The sequence below is a fragment of the Papaver somniferum genome, chromosome 7, assembly GCF_003573695.1.
Source record: "Papaver somniferum cultivar HN1 chromosome 7, ASM357369v1, whole genome shotgun sequence".
Classification (NCBI taxonomy): domain Eukaryota; kingdom Viridiplantae; phylum Streptophyta; class Magnoliopsida; order Ranunculales; family Papaveraceae; genus Papaver; species Papaver somniferum.
This window is the reverse complement of record NC_039364.1, coordinates 4,597,615-4,617,439: the sequence shown is the minus strand read 5'-3', so window position 1 is coordinate 4,617,439 and position 19,825 is coordinate 4,597,615. Positions and strand designations below refer to the sequence as shown.

General features: G+C 36.4%; 2 protein-coding genes across 3 annotated transcripts; one reads left to right on the top strand and one right to left on the bottom strand.

Moving 5' to 3' along the window:
• Window positions 1–7,000: 7,000 nt before the first annotated feature.
• Window positions 7,001–10,327, top strand: LOC113294731 (probable protein phosphatase 2C 6). Its single transcript, XM_026543106.1, has 5 exons — window positions 7,001–7,270; window positions 7,562–8,813; window positions 8,924–9,247; window positions 9,336–9,441; window positions 9,583–10,327. The coding sequence occupies exons 2-5, from the start codon at window positions 7,905–7,907 to the stop codon at window positions 9,915–9,917; spliced, it is 1,674 nt and encodes a 557-aa protein (XP_026398891.1). The 5' UTR covers window positions 7,001–7,270; window positions 7,562–7,904; the 3' UTR covers window positions 9,918–10,327.
• A 774-nt stretch (window positions 10,328–11,101) lies between these two features.
• On the bottom strand, window positions 11,102–13,580 carry LOC113300479 (mitogen-activated protein kinase kinase 2-like). 2 transcript variants are annotated; one of them, XM_026549682.1, is made up of 8 exons: window positions 13,480–13,580; window positions 13,296–13,380; window positions 12,874–13,011; window positions 12,426–12,650; window positions 12,137–12,319; window positions 11,802–12,022; window positions 11,670–11,715; window positions 11,102–11,583 (listed from the first exon to the last, which is right to left on the bottom strand). In XM_026549682.1, the coding sequence occupies exons 1-8, from the start codon at window positions 13,557–13,559 to the stop codon at window positions 11,485–11,487; spliced, it is 1,077 nt and encodes a 358-aa protein (XP_026405467.1). In that variant the 5' UTR covers window positions 13,560–13,580; the 3' UTR covers window positions 11,102–11,484. The 2 variants fall into 2 exon arrangements, with proteins under 2 accessions (XP_026405467.1, XP_026405468.1); XM_026549683.1 differs by lacking the exon at window positions 13,296–13,380 and having other exon boundaries at window positions 13,480–13,567.
• Between the last annotated feature and the right edge of the window lie 6,245 nt (window positions 13,581–19,825).

Genomic DNA, 19,825 nt, shown 5'->3' with positions numbered 1-19,825 from the left:
TGTATCATGTCTACTGTTGTGCTCATAGCAGCTTAGGGTATAAAATACTCTGGTGTTAGTTTTAGTATATTTTGCAGGACCAGACTCAGTTTTGGTGACTAGTCTTTTGGACGGTGTGCGTATTTCTCTGGCATCAGGCATCAGCTGCTACAATGTCACTGTTTGCGGCGCTTCCTCTGCTGAGGTAAAACCCTCAACTCATCTTAATTTTGATTGTAGTTAAACTTTTATCAAGAAGTACATACTCTTGAGCACCCTTTTTCACTAGTTTGTCTTTTCTTAGGCTTAAGGGAGGATCTACCTTTGATATTTTGAGTTTAGTTTGGCCTGTTTAGGGCTACTTTCAGGAGATTGTTGCTAGGTGGAGTTGATAGCACAACAGGGGTAAGTTGATGTAGTGCACCAGGGTAGAAATTGGGCTTTAGTAACGTGCTTATAATGTTATGTGGCTAGGGACCTAGGGTTGACAAAGTTAACTGCACTGAACACTGACACTTGATTCCTGTGTCAGAGATGAAAGTTAACCCATTCTATCTAAGTAATCGCACCAGGTTCATTGATTGGGCTAAATCTGAGTTAGTTGCCCAAAATAGCTGGACATTCCGAAGCCTAGTTGGTTTTCTGATCTTAGCCATTAGTATTTGAAAAAACTAGAAAACAAAACCAATTTTGTTGGAACTGCATCGTTTGTTTGGTTGCGGCGGGTTCCCTGAATGCAAGTTCAGAGATGATAATGTTTATATCTGAAAAACAAACTTGTATTTGTCTGAATGCAATGTATGTTCTGAAAGAGGAAAAAACAAACAGACGAGTAATAAATGCGAAACAGTGTTGCATTTCTGCACCCTAAATTTATTTGGAAACCAACAATGAAACAGATTTTCTGGAATTAGTTGATTTCGTTTTGGCTTTGCATGATTTACTAAGCATGAGAATGGACATGGATTTACTTTTTATCCTGATATCCCTCCTTGGACTATGCGTTCAGCAGCGCCCTTCAAGAGGGCGGTGACTTGAATCAGAAAAGGTAATGCTTGTACTAACTTTTTTCGCTCTCAACTTCCGCAGGAATGCCTGGAATACCATTTTGCAAGTCTCTTGATGTTATTCTGCAGCTCACCGATCATCATAATAGAGCGGCGGAACTAAATTCTGATCTAAACTGTTATCAACAACAGGTACTACAAGTTACCTAATTGGTACCGCTATATTCCATTTCCCCATTAGTGATACAGCTGTGTAAGTGGGTTTAGAACCACCACTTGCTCGAGTTCCGGAACATTTGGAGTTCCGGAATGCAAAAGAAATGGTCCCTAGAAAATCTATCAAAATGATTCGAGATGATCTATCAAATCATTCACTGTTGTCGTATGCGTTGGTAGATATCCACCAACTAGACCCCACAGAGTAGGACCCTTAATGATTATGATGGTACGTTTATGATCGGCCTGTCTAAATAACAGCCCTCAGATATTTTTTTCTTCAAAAAATGGGATTGAAAGGTCACTGCAGTGGTGTTTTTTTTTTTTTAAGCAATCCAACATTGTTTGATTTTTGTTCACTACCACCACCATATAACTTGTGTTTCAAAAAAAAAAAACAAGAATTAAAGTATACAGATATTACTGTAGTGCAGTGGTAATTTTAACAGATAACTTAAAATTTACATTTTAGAAAAGTAAATACGGATGTTTTCAATTTCTAGGACGAAAATTTATTTTCAAATTCTAGAACGAATATTTATTCTGCCGGCAGGTTCCTGGCTACTTGGGCAAGTCCAAGTTAGTTCATGTACTTGATTTGGTTGAGGGCCTTGAGGCCCTTCTCATCCATAGTGCTATGGTTATGGGGTTTTGCATATGCCATGTAACACTGCCACCATTATAAGTTAGGTACTCCCAAACCTTGTCTGAAACGTGCACTTTCCTGAGTCGTTGGATCCGCAGACAAATCTTTTGTCTGTAACGTGGCATGAAGTAGGTGGTGTATAGCACGTCCGATGTCTGCGGTTTGGAAACATCGAAACTATTCCCAACAATGATGCCCTAATCTCTTATGCACATACCCTTGATTTCAAATTTTATTACATAATTTACCATTGTTTTTTACACTTATAACTAGGCACGTGTCTAATGTGATTATGAGATGAGATTTTGTAAAAAGACGGAATCCTATGCCTAGAAGTGTAAAATTTTAGCTCTTGATTTTGCAAAGCTAAGAGCAACTGCAGTGGTGCGATCAAAACCAAAGATCAAAGATCAAAAAAAAGACCAAAATTTGGGTTTAGTCCGTGGTGTGACGCAACGGTACATGATTAAAATTTCGTCAGGCGGACTTTAAAAGTCCGCCCCATTAAAATTCCATCAGGCGGACTTTAAAAGTCCGCCCCATCCTTTATAAATTTTAACAGGCGGACTTTAAAAGTCCGCCTCACTAAAATTCCATCAGGCGGACTTTAAAAGTCCGCCCCTCTCTTTGTAAATTTTAACAGGCGGACTTTAAAAGTCCGCCTCATTCTTTTTTTTTATTTATTTAATTAAAATTTCATCGGGCGTAATTTAAATCTCCGCCCGTTAACAAGCGTACTTTAAATTTACGCCCAGCAACAAGCGTACTTTAAATTTACGCCCGACTATAATAGAATTTGGGATTTGGTCGCGACCATATTTGGTCTGAAATTTGATCTTTGGTCCAAATTTGATCTTTACTCCGTCCCACTGTGTTACGATCTCATCCCATAAATTTGGTTATACTCGCCCACTGTGGATGCTCTAAGGTATGGACATCCTATTGCAAATATTTGTTCGAAGCTACCTAGGTTTACAGTGTGTTTGAATAACAGAAACAGAAGTAGAAATTAGAAGTAAAAATATTTTGTTTCACAAAAAATTATTTTTTTCGTTTTAAAAATCGTTTTGAAATATTTATACCTAAATTAACTTCTTGTTTTTTGATTTCTAAAAGTTGAAAAATTATTTCTGGATGTATATCCAAACAAACTATTAAAATCCTCCGCCTTGTGTGTTTGGATTTGGCCCCGACTTGAATCTAAAATTTATTGTTTTTCACTCAATTAAATATCTAAATTTAATCTAAACATGTTCGGCTTCAAATTGCTTGTTTTACACTTTTGTGATATTGGATTCGAGGTATGACTCCTCCCGTATACATTTTACCGAGAGATATCGGAATCAACAACAATACTAGAACTGATTTGTTAGACACATATCTGACTCGAACATAATTCATGGTAATAAATTATTTTTACTAAATCCACACACACCACCCTGTATAACTCAGTATAATTTGCATAAATATCTAGAGTTTTTTTTTATTGAATTGCTCGATTGAATATAACCTTTCTTTAATACATAGTCCCTCTCATATTAACACGTATGCATTGAGCATCTCATATGAGGTCATAAACTACATCATGCACAATTTGTCACAACTTTCCTCCAAATGCTACACACAACAAAACGAGTTAATCATAATTCACTAACTTCTCTAAAAAAACTACTCCCTCCATTTTTTTTAATAGGCCGGTTTTGTTTTTAGCGAAATTTAAGGAAATTAAGAGAACTAATCATTGAAAGTGGTCCTCATGACACTTGTCAATAAAAGAAGTGAAGTGAAGTGGTCCCCGTGACACTTGTTAGCAAAAGAAGTAAAGTGAAGTGGTCCACATGACACTTGTCACCAAAAGAAGTTAAAAGAAAAGTGGTCCCAAAAAATTAAAATAACATTTGATTTTCCCAATTAAGAAACTGACCTATTTTTTTGAAACTTTTATTTATATAAACTGGCATATTAAAAAAGAATGGAGGGAGTATATAAACAAGGAAAAATTTCACTTTAATCAAACTAACTTTCATAGACAAATGCCAAAGAGATTTGGGAATTTTTTACAAAGAACATTGAATTAGGATACACAAGACAAGTTAAGTCTTAAATTAGTAATTTTGGGAGATTAGACAAAAATGTGACTTCCTCCCAAATATTCACAAAAAGATTTGGTGAAGTGTTTGGAGATCTAGACCCCCTATAGGTGTCCAGAGCTGGGACCAACAAAAGAGATTGTGGGTCCCACAAACCATAAAAAGTCACCTATGACTCACCAACACATTTTTCATTAAAATCAAAAAAAAACATAATTGAAGGTAGCAGAGACTGCCACCTGTTTGAGAGCCTGATACCTAAATTATTTAAGTTTATTGGGTGGCACTTTGGCAAATAAAAATATTATCGAGATATAATTTATAGACAATGCTATTTGGCTCCCTAATCTCCACGTTCGTATTCTCATCCATATAATCTAAATTCCATATTAGGAGAATGGTGAATTCCACCAGAATGTGAATGCGGATCTCGATATGGACATGAGGCTTAGATCATTGGGAGGTGGAGAATATGAAACCAAATAACATTTCCGATAATTTATTTATTTTTTTTGCTAAAAAAGAAAAAATTCCCTAACAGACCTGCCTTCACCATGTCAACTTTTAATATGTGTCACAAATTTGGTATGTCATTACACAGTATAAAGAGTTTGATTATTCTAAACTCTTGGTGGTGTGTTTGGTTTAAAGGTCAATGACTTGAGAGACCAAGAAAATCATCCTTATATTTGTTTTTGTGTATCAAGAGAAGTTTTTCACAATGTCATTGATTAGCACTGAAGGTGCTCCTAATTGTCTATGGTAAGTATTAGTTGTTAAATTAATCTGCTAATTGTGATTCATGAATATCAAGTTTTGTAATTAGAATTTTGTTGAATATTTAGTTGAGTAAATCTATGTTACAACATCCCCAAATGTTTTCTAGATTAGTTTGTTGCCCGATGAAAAATGCTTTTTAACAGAGATTTGAGGATGTCGAATCATTCGGATGTTCTGCGACTTCTTTAACAGCTGGATTCTGCTTTTATTTGAATGAAAATGCTAGCATACAGCTTTTTAAGAGAGACTAAACATGTCGAATGATCCAGGTGTTGAATTCAACTCCCGAATCTGTTTTTCTCCTTACCCTTCTTACCTTTAATCCATGCATTGTCACTACTACGACTTATTACATAACATGTATAATGCGTCTGAGTGTGCATTTAAATGTTACTCTTTAAATTCTAGAAGTCAGAATAAAAAGTATGTAGTCTGTATAACAACTTATCGAAACCAGAATAAAGCAAAACGATTTGACTTCAGGTTTATAGATAATTAATATCGAGTGCTATAAAATAACATTTGAAGTTATTTTATAAAATAACATTTAAAATAACATCGGTTTATGGATACAAACTTAGAAGTTATTTTTTGACTTCTAGAAATCAGAAAATAAGAAGTCTGTTTGCACTTAGAACTTTAAAACGATTTCTACAAGTCAAAAAATTAATTTTTTGTTAAAGAAAAATAGTTTTCCTTCTTGTTTGTGCTTCTGGAGAAACAGAAATCATAAACAAATTTGTATCCAAACGTTCTATAAAAATACTTCTATTACTATTTCCAAACGCGCTTATACCTATACCATTTTAACTACATTAAGAGCAACTGCAGTGGTGCGACTAAATCCAAAGATCAAAGAGTAAAAAAAACGACTAAATTTGAGTTTAGTCCGCCGTGTGACACAGTGGAAGACGAGTATATTTAGTTGAGCGGAGGTATAATCTTCGTTTGGTTGTGGAGCGGAGATATAACGTGCGCCCTGTTCAGGCGTTGATAAAGATTACGTGCGGTGTGGGGTGATGGTAAAGATTACGCTCGGTGCGGGGCGTTCATAAAGTTACGCCTGGAGAAGGGGCGTAGGTATAATCAACGTGCGATGGGGCAGAAGTAAAATCCACGCCTGATGACAGGCGTATGTATAATGGGGCGGTTGGTATATCAACGCCTGATTCCAGAAGTTAACTTCAGCTACGCCCCATCGGGCGTACATTTTATCAACGCGCCATTGGGGCGTAGTTTATATGCCCGCCTCTTCGTGGGACGAATTCTATACAAACGCTTCATGTCAAGCGTAGATTATATAACCGCCTATTGAAAAACAAATATTAACGCTCGACTATATTTGGGTTTAGTCTTAGTCCCAGACCAAATATAATCTGGGATTTAACCGATAATACATCTCACTACGTCTCGTTAATTTACCAAATATTTAAATTTAGTCGGCCGTTATGGTTGCTCTAAGAGCGTCCACAATGGACGACTAAACCCAAATATAGTGTCCAGTTGATAGGCGTAGTGGGACGGACCATCGATCAAAATTTGATCAAAGACTAAAATCCAGACCAAATTTGATCTGCGACCAAGACCAAACCCAAATATAGTCGGGCGTTTATATAGTCCACGCCCCATAACCAGGCGGACGTATAGTCCACGTCCCACCCCAGGCGGACGTATAGTCCACGCCCCACACCAGGCGAACGTATAATGCACGCCCGTTTTTTTTTTTTTTAATCTTTTGTATGGGGCGGGCTTAATACCTCCGCCCCACTCTTTACAAACTTCAAATGCATGGGGCGGGCATAATACCTCCGCCCCACTTTTTTTCTTTTTTTTTTAATTTTTTTTTCTACACCGGGCGAACGTATACTCCCCGCCCCACACCAGGCGTTGGTATATTCTACGCCCTACACCAGGCGTTGGTATAATGTCCGTCTGACCAAATTTAGTTTTTCCACAGTAGGATCACACACCAGATTAAACCCAAAATTTGGTCTTTTTTTTCCTCTTTGGTCTTTGGTTATACTCGCACCACTGCAGTTGCTCTAAGAAAACCAAAAGTTACCATATTGGAAAAAAACAAACAATAAGATAAAATATCACTAAAATAACATATCAACTAATTTTAGGCATCACCCCAAATTGATGCTCCCAAAGAGATTACCCAAGATAATATAATTGATACTCCTCCTTTTGTTTTTCAAATTTTAAACAAAGTTAGTAGTAGTCACACACACAATTAATACTAATTAATTAATACTAAATTATCATCATCATCAACATAGATTATTATTTGTTTCCCATTGTTTTTTCCAGGAGCTTTGAGGTTGAAACGTGAGAGATAGAGATGTGTGAATGTGTTGTGCATGGTAGTAGTAGTAGAAGAAAAGAAACAAATGCTTTTATTATTCTCTCAGTTCTTGACATCTGTCCATCTCTCAAAAAATAATCTCCTCTCCCCCCCTCTTCTTCTCTCCTTTCTTTTTTCTTTCTCAAACAACAGAAGAGATGATGATGTGATGAACAAACAACACACTGTTTTCTTGAATTAATTGGTAAGCAATTTTATAATTTGTCTTCTTTGAGTAATCTTTTTATTTACTGTATTTAGAGTTATAGTAGCTGGGTGACATCTCTTCTGAGGTGGTGTTTTATGAGGTTGAAATGGGTTGCCTTTGATTCAGGGTAAACCCAAGATTAATGTGAAAAAATAAAACCATATTCATACCTTTTGTTGTCTTTCCTAGGTTCTTTCTCATGATCTCTTTATGGGTTTTTTTCTTTTTGTGTTTAAAGATAAAATGGTTTAATTGATTTTTCATTCGTGTTTTTTTGATTGATTTTAGAATAAAGGGTTGGTGTGGAGGTGTATGTGAAGAACAACAAGTTTGAAGAAGTGGGTCGTTGTTGTTTGGACAAAATAAGATTTCAATTTTTTTTTTTAATCAAGATCCAAATTTTTCTTACCAGATCTGACCAACCCTTTTTCTGTTGAGCTGATAGGATGATGGGTTTTTGAGGGTTTGGTTAGATATGGAGGTAAATCTGATAGAACCCAGAGGTGAGATTTTTTCATTAATCCAGATGGGAGATGAAGAAGGGAGTAATGAATTTGTTGAACAATGATAGGTAAACTAATTGGAGGGGGTTGTAATTGTAACTATTCAGATAGGAAGGGTGGTGGAATTTATGGAGGAGATGTCTCCAGCAGCAATTGCAGTTTCATTTAGATTAGGTGGTAATTCAATTTGTTGTGATAAATCTGCTATAGCTACTCATATGGAAATTACAAGACTTAAGCTCATAACGGAAACCGCTAGCTTGTTGTCGTCTGCGTCTGATACTGCAACAAAGAATTTGTCCTCGGAGGAGTCGTCTGTTATGGAGGTGGATGAAGGTAGTTGCAGTAGTTCATTGAGTGAATTAGATAATATTGTTCCTAGTTCCGCACCACAGATTAAAGAAGATCAGGAAATGGAAGAAGGAGGTGGTGGTGGTGGAGAATCGCTGTTTAATGTTGTAAGTGAGAGTGATGCCATAATTCAAGAGATTGAAGAAGATGACAAGTTAGCTCTGGTGGGTGGTGATCAAATACTTGAAGATTCGTGTTCGTTGTCTGTTGTTAGCACTACAGATAGCATCTCTGCTGAAGATCTCTTAGCTTTGAATACTGCTTGTGGGATTTTATCGCCGGGTTCATTGGAAAGTGGAGGTGTCAAAATTATTGGTAAGATTCCTGTGACTGAGGAACCAATAGGTGATTTACTTCCTGTAGCAGCTTCTAGCCTCGGTTTGCAGGTTGGAGGTGTGTCTGAACAGGAAACGTCGATGCTGGTTCTTCAGGTACCTCATGAGAATCGAATTCTTGGAGTGGGTAAGCGAGGGGTTTTTGAATTGGATTCTTTACCTCTTTGGGGGTCCATTTCTATTATTGGGAGAAGACCAGAGATGGAAGATGCTGTTGCAATGGTACCTCGGTATCTTAGAATACCTCTTCCTATGTTAATTGGTGATTCAGTGGTGGATGGCTTGAACAAGAATTTGTCGCACTCTACTGCTCATTTCTTTGGAGTCTATGATGGCCATGGTGGTTCTCAGGTATCCTCGGGCTTCCCACTGTTTTTATTTCCATTTATAAGGTATTGCTATCAGCAGTTAAGATCAAAGAAGTAAAACCCACCCTAACAAATGTTATTTGCTAAGTGAAGGTTGCAAATTATTGTCGTGATCGTTTCCATTTAGCTCTGACTGAGGAGATAGAAACCATGAAGGAAGGTTTGATGAATGGAAGCTTTAAAGATAATTGGGAAACTCAGTGGGAAAAAGCATTCACGAATTGCTTCATGAAAGTAGATGCGGAGGTTGGAGGTAGCATAAATGGTAGCGGCGAACCTGTTGCTCCCGAAACTGTTGGATCCACTGCTGTAGTTTCTGTTGTTTGTTCGTCCCACATTATAGTTGCGAATTGTGGTGATTCAAGAGCTGTTTTATGTCGTGGAAAATCACCTGTACCGTTATCCGAAGATCACAAAGTAAGGCATTCTTGTATTTGGCTGCATATGGCAAAAACCAATGCTTCAATCACATTTAGTTATCTAATTGTCTGCTTGATTGTCCCAGCCAAATCGAGAAGATGAATATGCAAGGATCGAAGCAGCTGGAGGCAAAGTTATTCAGTGGAATGGACATCGTGTTTTTGGTGTTCTTGCAATGTCGAGATCCATTGGTAGATTATCTTCTTCTCATTTTCCTTTTCAAACAACAAGCTTGTATAACACAGCGTCACATTTAGATCTACTAAGAATATCTCCCGAAATAGTACACAGAGCTTACACAGTTCGCATCTTATTTTTGTTCTGATTTTCAGGTGATCGGTATTTGAAACCGTGGATTATTCCAGATCCAGAAGTAAAGTTTGTTCCTAGAACTAAAGAAGACGAATGTCTTATTCTAGCTAGTGATGGGTTATGGGACGTGTTGACAAATGAAGAAGTTTGTGATGTAGCTCGGAGGCGAATCCTACTCTGGCACAAAAAGAACGGTGTGACGCCTCTACCAGAACGAGGCATTGGAGTTGACCCCGCAGCTCAAGCAGCGGCAGAATGTCTCTCGAAACTTGCTATTCAAAAGGGAAGCAAGGACAACATTAGCGTGGTTGTCGTGGACTTAAAAGCACATAGGAAGTTCAAGATCAAAACTTGAAACAGTAAGTCCACCCCGCAACTTATTGTTGATCAAAATCTTATAGCTGTACGATATATGAAAATACTGCACCTAATCCATTATGGTTACCAAAATTAATTATGTAGAAAGCTCAACGAACCCATCTGTTTTTTCATATGGGATGAATGAGTGTATGTACGAAAGAAGTTGTATTCTTTATGTACTATGTAGGGTGTTCACCATTCTGGAATGCATTAATGTTTTCCTTTTTTTTAAGCCTTTTGTCATACACCAATGCCAAGTTATATTATCACTGGCTATGTAAATTTAAGCTTGTTTTTTTAGGGGTTAGTAGGTAGGGACTGTCTACACTTTGACACTATGTATTTGTTTCTGCCTCCGGGTTCAATGCTCTGTGAGGTATTTCACTTTATGTTACTTCTATTAGATATGATGCCTAAACAAGAAAAGCGAAAAAACTTTAGCTTTAAACAGGTTTAACATGAGACGTCTGACGATCTTCTCATTTTCTTCTCGTTATGGTCTTAATTTGCAGTTAATATGCTTCTTGTTATTTTGAGTTACATTCGCATTTCATTTCGTAGTATATGTGCAGTTGAAATTCAGCATGTCTGTTATTCATGTCGACTGAGAATGTCATATATGTTGTTTCCTGCTGATAAAAAGAAGGATAATAAAATGCTTTGTATTGCTTTTCGATTTTATACCTTGGGACCAAGATATTTTTCTTGATAGATAGATTCTTTGACTAATGTTGCAGAAGATTATGACCTCATTACATCGCAATCCTTCTTTCTTATCATGTTAAGACAGTATATATATTGTGCACAAGAATATGTTTTACTGGTTGGTAAAAGCAAGGAACTTTATCTTGTGGGTTTGATGGTGACGAGGATAGAAAACTATAGCGTATTAGAGAACAAATAGTGTCTTCTTTTGCTGACTTTTGTTAGTTCATTTGCATAAGGCTGTGACGTAGACTAAAAGATATAGATGCTGTAATCTCCCGAGAATCTGTGTGGGATACTCGAGGCTCTTTTAAGATTTTTCTTTAGAAAGTGAAATTGATTTTGGTTGTTTAGGTGGGTTAGTGTGTTTGTTGCTGAATTGACCCAGTTCTTTGATATCTCAGACCATTTTGAGCTTGTGCTTGGAAGGTCCATAAAGCCGTAAACTATGAATTCTGTGCAACACTTGAAATGAAAAACCGAATTCGGCAGAGTTTTCTGCGATTATGAATTGTACAAGTCTGCAAAACTTATGTTGAGGTTTTGCTTGTATTACAAAGTTGTACATTTTCATCTGAAGGGTCTAATGTACTTGCACCTACGTACTGACCATCTACTGCCTCCAGTGGCTAGCATTTGGCGACTGCTGAGAAGTTTTTGTGTTCTTATTAGTGACTGAACACAACCAGGACTAGTCCATAGTGGGAAGAATTGAAAATGAATACTAGTTAACATCATAAGAGAATCCAGTCTGTAAACTACTGGTAGAGATTGATGAATGTAACTGTCGAGACAGGTAGTGTAATTAGTTGGGTATTGTAAAAGTGGCGAGAGGAGATCCGTTGTTGGTGAAGTAACTAGCATATTGTAAAAGTGGCGAGAGGAGATCCGTTGTTGGTGAAGTAACTAGCAAGATCGACATCTGCATCTTCATACATATTGATGAACGGATGATCCTAGTTTCGACAGAAAACATAACGATTATCAGTTTGAAGAGTACTGACATTCAGCTTGTTCAAGTTTGTGGAATTGGCACACATACCATGAGTTCTCTAGCTGATGGTCTTTTCATTGGATCTTTCTGCGCACTGATTTAATGAAAACGACAGAATCATATTTCAAATTCCCTGGAATATTAATTGAAAACATGAAAAAAGATTCAGAGAAACTTTACCATGAAGAAATAAATGAGCAGAACTCTGGAGAAAATTTGTCAGAAGGTGCACAGGGAGGTGGATGATCCACAATGGCTTCCAAAAGCTCATAAAAACTAATCCAACCTTCTTCTTCTTGTGGAGTGTATGGAAACTCCCCGGTTGCACATTCTAGCAGTAGTATTCCCAGGCTCCAGATATCACTTTTATAGCCATATGTGCCTGCACTGATTCTCTCTGGCTATGCAAACAAAACAGCACAAAAGTTTACTCAGATGAAGTTACCCGCCGTAGATAGACAATCTTTGATTGAAAACAATTGGAAGTGAAACGTCAATGAAAGTTTAATACTTACAGACATATAGCTGTAAGTGCCCACAAAAGTGTCCCTCTGATCAGAAGTGCAGGATAGAATTGCACTCACGCCGAAGTCTGTTATTTTGACTTCTCCATTATGATTGATTAGTAAATTTGATGGTTTCAAGTCTCTGTGAACTATGTGTTTTTCATGATGGAGATACATTAAACCCTTCAGAACCTGCATAGACGAAACGAATTATGTGATAGACTCAACCGCATTAGTAGTCTACATTGTTCAATTTCTTGGGTCTGACAGAAAAAATTTTGTACCATGAAAAACTTGCCTGCTTACTTATGGCAGCAAGATGCTGCTCTGGGATTCTTTTAACCTTGGTTAGGAAGTCTGCGAGAGAACCTCCATCCATGTATTCCAAGACTATTGATATGAATCCATTATCATAAAAAGTTTGATAATATACGACGACATTAGGACATTGAGAAGACTGGTTAATCTTCAATTCCTCCACGATATGTTTGCGTATGTTCTCATCAATTGTCATTTTAATGACCTGCATTATGCATCATAGAATGCAGGGAGATTTCAATTGCAGAACTTTGACAGAGCAGTTTGAGGTGCTAACTCAAAATTAGGTTGTTGGCAAACTCACAGCAGGAGCAAGGAGCAAAATAATTGTGCAAGATATGCTGATTTTGCACATCATAGAAAGAGTAGAAATACTGAATATAAAGATTGGTGCAAAGACGTTCAATTGGACGCTTCAGGTAGTATACCTTGAGAGCGAAAAACTGGCCAGTCCATTTGTGGCGTACCAGTAGAACATGCCCACTGCTACCGCTTCCAATTTCCTTAACTTTTTCAATGTCATCGAAATTCATCATTATCTCATCTGATGGTTTTATGGGAGGAGGCTACAAAGAAAAACAGTAAAATCCAGTTAAGGATCTATAGAGAACAAAATGCTAAAATCAAATTGGGAAGCCGCCTTTAAATGCAACACCCGAAAGTTGCAGCAAAAGTACAATTCTGGCATAGAGGGGCTATGAGTTAAATCCATTTGAGGTAAAATCTGATCTTAAAATGAGCCAAAAAGGATCCTGTAATTGCGCCGACAAATGTAATCTAATTCAAATTCGATTTTTTTTTTTGGGTAATCAAGATTAAACAAAACTTGGTGCCTGGTGGTGTATCTTACAATCTGATCTTCATTCGGAGTAAGAATCCGAACTCCGTCTTTGTTAACGAGAAGATTTCCTTCCTTAAATGTACCATCCTTTGTTCTGTGATAAGAACAAATGGAACATCCATTGTTGACAGAAGCTGTAATTCACAGTAATTACTACAGAAAAATGTAAAGAAACAGAGACGAGACGACTTACAGGAATTTAGATAAGGAAGATTCTTCAGCAGCTGGAAGAGAAACAGTGAGATTAAGGCTTGTGCTTTCTTTTTTCCTCATTGCTTGCCTCCCTCTCTATATCTCTGCGGTCTATGTTTATTCTCCGTATATATATATGTATATGAGAAAGTCTATACAAAGTCAAGCAAAGACTAGGGCAAAATGTAAGTAGTGGACATGAATAAATGAGAAAATGGATACATGATAGAAGAGAAGACTAAACCAATTGTCTGCATTAAAAAAACATGTTCTATGAACACAACTAGAATTATGTCACTTTCTTGACTAGTAGTTTGCACTTGCACAGCTAGTTTACGGATAGGTGGTACATATACATGGTACGCGTACGGATGGATCGGTCTGAGAAGCACAGTGATACAGCCATAAGATAATTCAGTCGTTACCGGATGAAAGTTCAGGGCCGGCCTTCTGAGAAGTTACACAAGGAGTAAATTACTGATGAAAGTAGAGAGATTCAATTGGAGTGGAACCTAACTTGCCTTTTCAGCTTTTATGAGTTGGATTCATCACAACTTTTTTTTTTCTAGTGTATCCAACTGTACCCACCAAACAGAGATATTAGCAATGATGAGTGATGTAAAGCAGGAGGAGGACCCAAATGTGCAACAAAGGAGAAACAATTTGGCCTATGCAAACGAACATATGGTGATTGATTATCAGTAAAATTTATAAAAGTTTATGATCATCCAATTTTTAATTAAATTGTTAAATAGAAACAGTACATCTGAACTTTTTCTTTCCTACGTAAGAATCAATTACCAAAATCTTCAACCAAAAAACTTCACCAAAAGGTAATTAAGTCTTTATTTTTCCTTGCAAAATCTGGATATATATATATATTTTCTTTTGGCCGAACCCTTAATCAATACTTCTTTTACATGATAACATTATTGAGAGCATAGAGATTGTATATACAGAACTCAAACCTGTGATCAAGGACATCCATAAGCCACAAAAATGTAATTCACTCGTTTTTCAATTTCCTCTACCATCTCAAGAATTCTTCGAGTATAACTTGATTTATACTAACTAGGTTGGAAAGACATTATTTGTTATACTTGAAAGAGAAGATCAACTTAACGGTTTACTTTTTACTTAATTGGAACGCCTTTTACAATTAGAGCCTCATATAAAACATCTCTTGCACGGTCCGTTTGTTAACCTTACTGTCCTTGCACTCTCAATTGTCCATGAAAAAGGCTTTTTTGATGACTAGTGATTGACATTTCTTTACGTGTTTTTGGTTCATTCAAACCTTCACATTCAAAATTTTAATGCGATGAAATAATTCAACTCCCTATTTGTTGAAAATGAATGCTAATGGTCCTAGCGGACCGAAGAGAAAATTTAAGGCAATGACTGCATTTTTTTTTTTTTTTTGATCGTGAAAGGAGAATTTTATTAAGGAGAGGAGAAAAAATGATAGTACAACTAGAAGAAAGAGTGGCAGTTTAATGTCACTTTCTTGAATATATTTGTTGCTAATTTCGGCACAGACTTCTGAAACAATAGGTCGTAACGACCATATATATATATATGTATAGAGGTGCAAAACGTGCAGGTCCCGCACAACCCAACACACGAAATCACGTGCTTTACGTGCCATGTGCCGTGCTGGGCTGTGCCAACGATTTAATCGTGCGGTGCTTTACTAGTCAAAAGCTAGGCACATCACAGCACACATGCACAACACGTAACGTGCTGTGTCGTGTTGGCACACGTGTTATAAACAATTTGAGATCACTTAATGGTATACATTAAGTCGGACACTATCACGATATCTAAATAGACAACATATAATTTGAAATTATTTCGGAATTTATTTCATCTAAAATTAACAAGTTTATTCAATAAAAAGAAATATCGCACCAAATATAAAATTGGATCATTGTCATGTGAATTAATGTTCTAGTCAAGTATATATAGGTAATGACATTATAACAACGATATTGAAATATATTTTCCAAATATTTAGGTATTATGTGTTGTTATAAAAATAAGCTAGCATAAAGTGTCAAAAACTAGCTAGAATAGTGACTCTTTTGTGAAATATACACAAAATGTGATGTATTAGACCTTGTTATATTATGTATCTGTGCACGTGCTTTCTTAACGTGCTGTGCTGGGCTGGGTCACGTGCTTATCAGTGCCGCGTGCTGTGTTGTGCTACTGTGTCGATTAGGCTAACCCAGCACAGCCCACGAAACTAACGTGCTGGGCCGTGCTGGGCCGTGCTGAGCTGGGATGGGCTCCAATTTTAACGTGCTGTGATGGGCTGTGCTCGTGCTGGCACATCCCAATTCACACCTCTCTAAATATATATATACATATATACCTGTGACTAAAAGAGAAACTGCTAATTTCATTGCGCAAAAACTAAGCCGTCTTAGGAAGAAAGTTTAGGGGCAGTAGGAAAGAAGGCCTTCCGAGAATTTGCGCAAGGAGAAAATTACCAAGGAAAGTGCAGTGCATATCCAATTTGAGTGCAGCCTAACTTGCCTTTCTTCAATTAGATGGATGGACTAATCAGACCGTTTTCTAGTGTATCCAACTTTTGGTAATGATGATTGATGTACGATAGTACTAGAAGGAGGACCCGATGTGCCTTGAGGTCCCAAACCGACATGATAATGGAGGCTGATTATTTGAAGATATTTATGTTCAAGGTTAATTCAATTTCGATTAATCTACTTAAAAACAAAAACTAAAAGTGTTTGCATCATTTGCATGAGAGACTTTAAGAGGTCTGAAGCTTCGTGATATTGTGGGGGCATCCTTCTTTTTTTTTTTTCCATTTTCTTGCCAAATACTTGGGAATAAAATCCAAATTAAACCAAAGAATTAGTATGAAAAGTTATTAACTTAGTTGTCCTTTTAATCGGAATGACCGATTAGATATATGTTTATAGGTTCTAAAGCCAAAACAATCATAATACTGCAACTCCCCATACTTCGAACTAGGTAAATAATCATTCTCTTCATCCTTTTCTTAGGTGCACACCCTTCATTATAACTTCCTCTCTTAGTTTGGAACACGAACCAAGAGATAATCTATAAAATATAACGTAATATAGTACCGATAAAAAGGCTTGTTCAGAGACTCAGTAATATAGATTCAAATTTCCTTCATATTTCAATTTCCTCAACCATCTCAAGAACTATGTAAAGAAATATAACTTTGCAATGAGTGTTGAGGTACATTTTAAGTAAGAAGACCTAAAACTATCAACAATGTTTCTTTTAGGAGCTCAATTGTCAGTTAGCTAGCTTAGATCACAAAAGATCTATTTGTCATATACGACGCATTTTTGAGCATGAAACATGCATTTTCGCGGCTACCATAATTCTTTTGCTTCTGCTAATCATTTTGTGCGTCGACTATCTGGGGAGTCACTTGGCACTCTACCAACTCTACCTTCTTCATGAACAAAGCGATCCCTTTTGATTATGTGTCTAGGTGTTTAAAAAGAAAAATTATTAAAGGAGGGAATAGTATCAATTTACCACTGTTAATAAAATTTTCGTCTGCAAATATAATGTACACAAATATACATGAACACATCTACAATGCGGTAAATGGGTCATGTGCCCAAAAACCATAAAATATAGCAGTAATAGACTGCTATATACATGACGGTTAAAAAGGATGCAAAGAAATCCGGTCAAATATGTCCTTACTTTTAACTTTATCCTTTTATATTTCTTATATATTTTCACTCTCTTTATAATTAATTGCGAGAAAAGTGTTAACTTATGATATATAAGTCTAATTTTTTTATATGATTTTTTATTAATATTTTGAAAAGGGCATGAAAATATGAAATTTGAAAAAGAAGAAAAATCAATTTGAAACCAGATTGGGGGTACATTATGCACCCATGCAACTTGGCCAAAATTAATTTCCTATAAAAATATGCAGTATGCACCTAGGTGCAACCAGACAAATTTATTTCTTATAAAAATATGCATTATGCACTTAGGTGCAACCAGACTAACTTAGTTTCTATAACGGTGATGCATTATGTAGACATATAAAACTTGGCCAGAACTATTTCCTGTAAGAATAAAAAAAGTATACATTATCCACTCGGATGCAACCAGACTGAGAGCTATTTCCCTTCAGAGTGTGCATCCTGTGTACTTCATTGAAAAATCAAGGTTTATCCTAGTAATCACCTACACACAATTAAAATCACTAGTTCATGATCTCAAACAATAAACGCACCACCACTATCACCATATTCACCATAAAATATCAAGCAAAAACAAGTATTGGAGAAAACTAATTAAAGATGAAAGACAAACAATAAAAAATTCGGAAAATGTCTTATGCACTCAGGTGCATATTGTGTATTATGTGATACGTTTGAACATATGGTGACAAATACTGTTATTGTTAGTTATGGTTATCGGATGAACAAAGGGGATACCGGTGGACTGAGATAATATCTTGGAATACTATGTATCTACGTGTATATTAGACCTCTGAGATTAATATTCATCCACATGCACTATTTCATTATATATATATATATAATTTGAGGGTGAAATACTGGCCTCAGGTTGAGTGTTGAGCCAAAAAAATTGAATTCTAGAGTTCCTGGCCCCCGACCAATAAAAATCGAAGATTTCCATTTTATTTTTCAATGGATAAACATCAAACACCTATGGTGAGCTCCATCGTGTAAAAGGTATCCTTCATTCCCTAATTCAGCGATGGAACCAAGATTCCATGTCCTGGGTGGGTGAGGGGTTGGGCTAATTTTTTTTCCCACCAATACCCTATTGGTTTTACAGTTACAATAATCATAACTGCACTATAGCATGCAACATGACATGCTACCTTTCTTTTTTGTATATCAGGTTTCAAGTCGAAAGTTTTTCCCTAAGCACCATTCTTGTAAGTAGCTGCGGTTTGTTGTTGCATATCCGTTTTTGTCCGTCTGGAATGTTTCTTCGCTCTTATTCTCTTTTCAATATATTTGTGTTTGCAGAGGGAGAAGAACATTATGCTAATCAATTAAGTAGTGCTAGTCTGGTTATCTAATTAAGTAGACATTTGGAAGTGGGACTGTGGGAGTCGTTGTGTTATTCTTCAATCTTCACACACTTTGCTAGTTGGTTTATCGGGTTGAGAGGTTTGTGTTCCAAATTTGTAATTCTTATGATTATGTTTTTTATTTTTTTTGTTATAATAAACCTTGGGCTTAATATGTACGAGATTAGTATATTGGAAAAACAAACACTTTTCTAGTAAAGAGGGACAAATATCGGAATCTTATTCGTCCCCTATGCCCTCATCAGTATTTTCCTCCATCCAAAATTTTCTCCTTTTTAATAAATATATAGGAAAAAGTTCACTTCATCACTGGTTGAATCATTTCCATGTATGGCTTTAAGAGTTGGAAGTCCTAAAGCTTCGCGGATTTGAGGCAATACATAACTTTTCTCTTTAAATTCTTAAGGACCGCGGTTATATGCAAATTAATCCAATTTTCTCTTCTTCATCTTCCTACGTCTTTTCTCGGCAAACACTTAAAAATGTTCTCTTCTTAGAATACTTTTCTTCTTCTTTTTTGACACAAAAATAGCAAAATTTTATTCAAAAACAGCAACCAACATAGGGACAGATCTAAGGAAACAAAAGCAAACGCCACAAGAAATCATTAGACGATTTCAATTTTATTGTTTGAAGCAAAATCATTAGATGGCCATTTAAGTACACAGAGAAAAATGAAAAACATAAAGATTGAAACAGAGAAAGTTCCAACCAAAAGATCTTCCAAACTCAGAATAGTTACATGATTTTGATAAAGAAGATTCTTCAGCAGTTAGAAGAAAAACAGAAAGATTAAGGCTTGTGTTTTCTTTTTTCCTGATTTTCCTCATTGCCTGCGGCCCTCTCTATATCTCTACCTTTTATTCTTTGTCTATATATATATGAGAAAGTCTATATAAAGTCAAGCAACGACTACGGAAATGTAAGTAGTGGACATGAATAAATGAGAAAATGGATACATGACAGAAGAGAAGACTAAACCAATTTTCAGCATTAAAAAAACATGTTCTATGAAATATGTCACTTTCTTGACTAGTTGCACTTGCACAGCTAGTTTATCTCCACCAGATTTTCGTGTACGGATAGGCGGTACATATACATGGTACGCGTACGCTGATATGGTGTACATGTTGGGGATTTGGCTTGACCCAAGCCCATGAGATTAGTTCTTTATGGGATATACGGAGTTCTAGGTGGAAACTAATAAGATGTGGAATCTCCCTGCATAGTACCGAGGCCTTTTCGA

Bases quoted from the DNA above. Each gene is read 5' to 3' on its own strand.
- LOC113300479 (XM_026549682.1), bottom strand. From the start codon at position 13,559: ATGAGGAAAAAAGAAAGCACAAGCCTTAATCTCACTGTTTCTCTTCCA. The intron at 13,012-13,295 runs GTAAGATACACC...TTTTCTTTGTAG, and splicing joins CTCCGAATGAAGATCAGATT to CCTCCTCCCATAAAACCATC. The intron at 11,584-11,669 runs GTATGTGTGCCA...TGTCGAAACTAG, and splicing joins CATCAGCTAGAGAACTCATG to GATCATCCGTTCATCAATAT.
- LOC113294731 (XM_026543106.1), top strand. From the start codon at position 7,905: ATGGAGGAGATGTCTCCAGCAGCAATTGCAGTTTCATTTAGATTAGGT. The intron at 9,248-9,335 runs GTAAGGCATTCT...TGATTGTCCCAG, and splicing joins CGTTATCCGAAGATCACAAA to CCAAATCGAGAAGATGAATA. The intron at 9,442-9,582 runs GTAGATTATCTT...TCTGATTTTCAG, and splicing joins TGCAATGTCGAGATCCATTG to GTGATCGGTATTTGAAACCG.